Source organism: Saccostrea cucullata, unplaced genomic scaffold, assembly GCF_032062105.1.
Source record: "Saccostrea cucullata isolate Sc308-1 unplaced genomic scaffold, CSIRO_AGI_Scuc_v1 ctg22603, whole genome shotgun sequence".
NCBI lineage: Eukaryota > Metazoa > Mollusca > Bivalvia > Ostreida > Ostreidae > Saccostrea > Saccostrea cuccullata.
The window spans coordinates 1-5,902 of record NW_026933645.1 but is presented as its reverse complement, the minus strand read 5'-3'; the positions used below and the strand labels follow the sequence as shown (position 1 = coordinate 5,902).

General features: G+C 34.6%; 1 protein-coding gene and 1 long non-coding RNA gene across 2 annotated transcripts; one reads left to right on the top strand and one right to left on the bottom strand.

The window, feature by feature from the left end:
* LOC134238787 (uncharacterized) lies at positions 1-1,095 on the top strand. Its single transcript, XR_009986086.1, has 3 exons — positions 1-48; positions 689-809; positions 943-1,095. It is a non-coding gene; the product is annotated as an uncharacterized LOC134238787 (long non-coding RNA).
* A 557-nt stretch (positions 1,096-1,652) lies between these two features.
* LOC134238786 (E3 ubiquitin-protein ligase RFWD3-like) lies at positions 1,653-5,716 on the bottom strand (the record flags this gene model as incomplete). Its single annotated transcript, XM_062720902.1, has 8 exons — positions 1,653-2,131; positions 2,837-3,025; positions 3,160-3,251; positions 3,553-3,647; positions 4,404-4,607; positions 5,060-5,223; positions 5,326-5,427; positions 5,623-5,716. Coding segments are annotated over 8 exons (1,090 nt in total), but the record flags the coding sequence as incomplete, so codon positions are not given.
* Positions 5,717-5,902: the final 186 nt, after the last annotated feature.

Here is a 5,902-nt window from a genome sequence, read left to right as displayed (position 1 = left end):
CTGGGAGATGTTATGAGGACAATCCTACAAAACTATAACGGCACAGGTGTATGTATAATATAGTAAAATCAAAAAGTGTCAAAATGCCAAAATCACATTAATATTTCAATGATCTAAATATCTATATGTTTTTGTTTAAAAGATTTTTTTACTATTAGTTAGGCAGTACATGCCTACATTTGGATATCAAAGTATTATTGTGTACTAGGGACATTGTTTTTGAAGTCTAAGTTGTAAATTCTATGTTTACTTGTATCAGTGAAAAACATAATGATAACACGTACAGCAAAACAAAATTTACAGTTAAACTTATTTATCTCGAATACCGATATCTCCCATGCCAGGGGTATTTGAAGTGCATTTAGCAGCCCCTCTCTCTTTTGGGTTTTTGCCTTGTTATCTCGATCTGTTTTATCTTTGATACGTAGAGTTTGAGATCATGAGGCTTGACTGTACATCACGTCACAATTACAAAAGTCGGTGTGTGACACAGTGGTTAGATCGTCTGTTTTAAAGTCGCGAAGTGAGACCCCTACGTCACGGGTTCGAATCCCACTGTAGAACGTGGAGAATAGTCCTTTGGACGAGACCGTAAAAACCGACTTCCCGTGTCGCAGTAGATAAATGTTTCTTAAAACATCATAACTTAGCTCTTTGAAGAAAGTTTGTTTTTCTTATCTCTCTCTAGGCAATATCAGTGAAGACAATTGAGGAAGTGGTCTCTACTTTCCTGAAGAAAAAAGCCAACCATAAAAGAGATGAAGATGATAACATGCCGAATTATCTCAACATCAAATTCGGTGGCTTTGGTAAGTCTGGACAAGAATACTTCAAATGATAAGCAAGCATAGTTAAAAACTCTTCAAACATATACATGTAACCAAAATAATATCTTTTCATTGCGTTTTGTAATATTCACATTTTTAGTGTCTTCTCTTGCAGGAAAATAATTTGCAGAAAGTGCACCACATGTTGTAACTCAAATTCTGCAATAAATTTCGTGGGAAAGGCAGCTACTTTTGTATATATGTACATAATGAACTCTATTTATGTAATAAAGTACAAATACTGGTAAAATATGAAAAAAGATTAAGTCATTGTGCTGGTTATATGTTGAATTTAAATATAAGCATATTTGGATATTTCAATTGCTTTGCTTTGAACATACAAAGGAGAAGAAAAAATTTTCTACAGAAAGAAAAATACATTTTCACTTTATGATCAATATAGAAACCCTGAGCCAGGGGCCATGAATTTCTTAATTTTGGTAGAGGGGTCAATGCTTGTTACAGTCATACCAACAGCTGTATTGCTTGATATCCAGAAGTACTAGGAAAGAATTTGAAAGATTAAAATTCTTTAAATTTGTTCCCATTCACATAGATGCCATATGCCAAAATATATTAAAATTGGTCCGAAGTTCCAAAGAAAGGGCTGAAAATTTTCAAATGATAGTGCATGACAACATGAGTGACTCCACTAATCTAAATCCAAAGGGGGGTTTTATTTTGTTTTTACCCTGTCTCTGATCAAGAAGTCAAAATGAAATATTTTCTTTCTTTTGCTTTGTTACTCATCAAGAAATCTGAATATTGATCATTCATGATAACTAAAAACTATCTCTTAATTAAAAAAATATATGAAGTGCATAATATTTTGAACACAATCTTCTTTATTTTCTTTTTCTTGGGGCCTGTATTTTTTTTTTTTTTTGACTACAGGATTAAACATACTACTACCAATACATGCACAGTCACTCATACTCTTATTCTGAAAGACAAGGTACTTATTGAACACTTCTGGGACCATCTTGTTAAACTGGCTGTTAATATCACAGTTCAGTGTTAGAGTTATTGTTCTTCACTACATTCAATATGAAAAAACAGCCCTCTGTCTACTCTGACACACAGAAGAGAAGCTGTGATTTTTAAACCTTGGACCGAAACTCAGATTCAAAAGTCGGTTGAGGTATTCAAGGGAATCAGCACCAGCGATGAATTTTGAGGTTTTTCTCTGTCAGTGCAGCTAGATACGTTTGCTGGTTGATTGACATGGCACAAGTGTCCACCACAATACCACCAGCTGGTAACCGCTGAACAAGCTGTCCAGATGATGTATCCCAAATGTGGACCTAAAAACATTAATCATAAAACTTCCTCATAAATACATATACATTTAAATTTTTTCACATCTCTTTTTTTAAAAGTAACTTATTTCTTTCTTTAGGCCATAATAAATAAATTGCTAGATTCTCATCCGACTTTTTTTAAAAATCGGGGCGGGCGGGCGGCTTTTATTTTATATTTTCTATTTTTTCAATTTTGCAGATTTTTTATTGACCTAGTCAGTTGGTGTAATTTTATCTATAAAACCAGAATAAAAGTCAGTAAAGGTTGTATTATCTCTTACTTTACATCACCACCAATCTTTTTCAACCAATGACCCTTGTTTAAAATATATATACATGTATTACAGCAATTACAATCTTTTCAGCTGTCAAAATCATGTTGACATTCGCGGGATTTAAAATGAAAGTAGAATGGTAGCAGAGATGAATACCGATCCCGATCAGAATTAAGACGAAGAAAAACAGAAATAAAAAAAATCGAGGCGGGGGTTTAAAATCGGGGCGGGCGGGGATGAGAATCTAGGAATATTTTTATTATGGCCTTAACTGGACATTTATACTGGTATGTAGCAATAATGGAAATAGGAGACATTCATAGCTTAGGGCTTCTGTCTGAACAAAAAACAAAGAAAACATTGGACACCTCCATATAAAATTACCCATAATGCAGTATTTAGCCAGAGATTTTATCCAGACACCAATACTTACCCCTGAGGTTGTCTCCACTCCGGCACAGATTAACATCCTGCTGTCGTCTGCTGGGTGAGTCATTAGGAGTGTCCGTGTCAGTACCGTCTGCGTCTGGCTGCCGTGGAATGTCTGTATCACATGACAACTACAGCCATTGTCAATAACAGCGGGGTCAGCACTGAGGTTCACACAGGTCATCTCACATAGCTACCAAAATAAAGGTCATGGTCAAAATGAAATAACCTGGTGTGTTTAGATATTAGCTACCCATGTCTTATCATGGGGTATTTCAATGCTTAGGTACCTGATGTCTAACTGTTGGGTGTTTGGATGTTAATTACCTGGTGTCTAACTGTTGGGTGTTTGGATGTTGGTCTGAAGCTGGCCAACAGGTGCCTTGTGTGATTCTCAAAACACAGACTTGTCAAGTTACCTGAAAAACAAATTACATAATAGCTTGCTAAAAATCAATCAAAATATGTTGCTTTTGCACAGTTTTGTTCTCTGTTTTGTTTATTTGCTTAAATGAAAGAGTTATATCACATTCACTTTGGTTTTCCTAAATTTCCACACTAAACAATATAAAATTCCTGATCCAAAGATAGAACAAAAGGTAAAGTACATAAGGAAAGGTTTTAAAGCAACTTCCATGTCTTAAAGCAAATTTATAACGAACCACCCCCTCCTCTTTCCCTCCTACTACACCTGCTTTCACACCATGGGAGATTTCTTACCCTCTAACGGTAACATATGTAGCCTGTACTGGTTGTCTTGTTTCTTCTCATAGAAACTTATCTTATTCAGCTGTCCCACTACTAAACCACCGGGTCTAGAAAGAGAGGAATTCAGTATATAGAAATTACAAAATGACTCATCACGATGAATGAGAAAAGAGCAACCCATTTGTTGCATTACAAAATGCTACAAATATCAGGTCTTAAAGAGTATTGATCAGTTTCCAGTATCTATTCAAAACAGGTTTTTCTGTAAGAGTTTATATAAAGTTTTGTTTCATGAGTAGTTCAGTATGGATGTCAAAAATCAATCATTTATCACTAATGTTTAGGGATGTGCAATTTTATCGGTATACCGGTATATCGCGATTTTTTGCTGCATGATACATATCATGATACAGAGACCTAAATACCGGTTTTTTGGTACATATTATAAAGTCCAGAAATTATTCCTTTATTTGTTCAATCTTTCAAATTACAATTACAGAAAGTATAAAAAATGTTGTGAAAAGTGAAAGGAACGGCATCTTACCGTCAAACGTAATTGATTTTATATACAAAAAATTTCAAGAAAGTAAAATTTTGTTTTTCTAGCATATTTTTTAGAAAAATAATGACTTTTCATATAAAATCATTGTAAAAACTGCTTTTAAGAATATCATGATATTATCGTGATATTGTGGGGAAAAAATCGTGATATATCGCGATACGAAATTTTTGGCGATACCCATCCCTACTAATGTTGATGATTCTAGTCTATAAATGGATTCAAACAATTCTTTCCCATGGGAAATCGAGAAGTATTCAAATATTTTATATAGTAAACAAATAACCAAAATTTTTGAAACTACCTGAAGCTAGCTTGGATGTCTTTTGGAATGTACTGTAAGGAGACGACAGGTGACCTCATGCCCTCAGTGTTCAGTTCCTGGACATGTTCAGAGGTGTTCCGAATGTCAAACTCCATCACATTACCATTAGCTTGTCCAGCATAGAAAAAGTTCCTATCATCTGTGTTCCATACACAGCTCCAAACAGGATTGGGAAGATCATATCTATACAACAATGGTGTTAAAAATTGTAGAGGTGTAGAGGTGGTTTTCATTTGATATTCTAATCATTAAAATTTTCCTCATCTTTAATTGTTTTAATATGTATTATCTATGAATGTCAAAGAACAGAAAACATGATTTATTATCCCATTGTTCACTCACACAAAATGTTGTTTTATTAAGAATACTGAAAGATTTTCCTAAAAAGTGTTTTCATAACTAAATTGCAAACAATTTTAGCATAGGCTGTGGGCAAAAATTAGACAAAGTAGGCATTTCTTCTTGACAAGTTTATAATGGAATAATGGACATTTATCCAATGAAGATTTATCTCTCTTATTCGATTACCAATTCAATGAACCCTAAAGAGTAAAAATACCCCTCTTCTAATTCCTTGACCCAATGACTACCAAGTATCTTTATTGCAAATAATAATCTGGTTGAACAGTTCTTACGTCTGAACAACTGTGTTGCTGATGACACTTGTCATTTTAGCCGTCTTATCCAATCCACAGCTCAGCAAGATTCCATCATCCACAAACGGATGAAAGCAACAGTCTCGGATTGCCTTACTGTGGATAGTCAGGTACTGAGAGGTCTTAAAATCCATAGTGCTGATCTGTGAATCAATTTTAAATAAGAACATATTAATATAAAATTAGTACAAGTGGGCTCTTTGTTTGTCTTATATCTGACTGATCAAAATTGAATGGAATCTTGCCTTTTTGAAGCCAAATCCGGGAAACAGGGGACTGGAGGATGGCTGGGAGACAACAAGTGTGGCCAGGGAGGGAGTGTAGGACATCACACGACAGTTACCAGCCTTCAAAGATAGAACATATTAATTCTTCAAATTCATATCTAAGTTTCTCTACTATTATAGTACAGAATAGAGCATGCTGTCAGTATTTGTACAATATATAACAGAGGAAGAAGACTTTAGCATTTTGCCAAGACAATAAAGCAAAAATCTTTAACAATTAGGAGTTTACACTGAAAGAGTGTTTCATTATCTCACCTCCCAGATTTTGATGGTTTTGTCTGGAACAAAATGACCATTGACCTCTCTTGACTGAGACTGGGACTGTGCTGCACCTGAGGAAGAGTCTGACCTACAAAATATTCATTATGTTAATATTAAAAAGTGTGCTCCTAAAATAGCAACACTAGAACATGAATACAATGTCTATCTATCTCGGCCTTCAGTCTGTTACATTCCTCTATGACCCAACTTGTACTCTGTAACTGACGTTGGAGTTTATATATTTTGGTCTTCATTCTGTTACACATCTCTATGA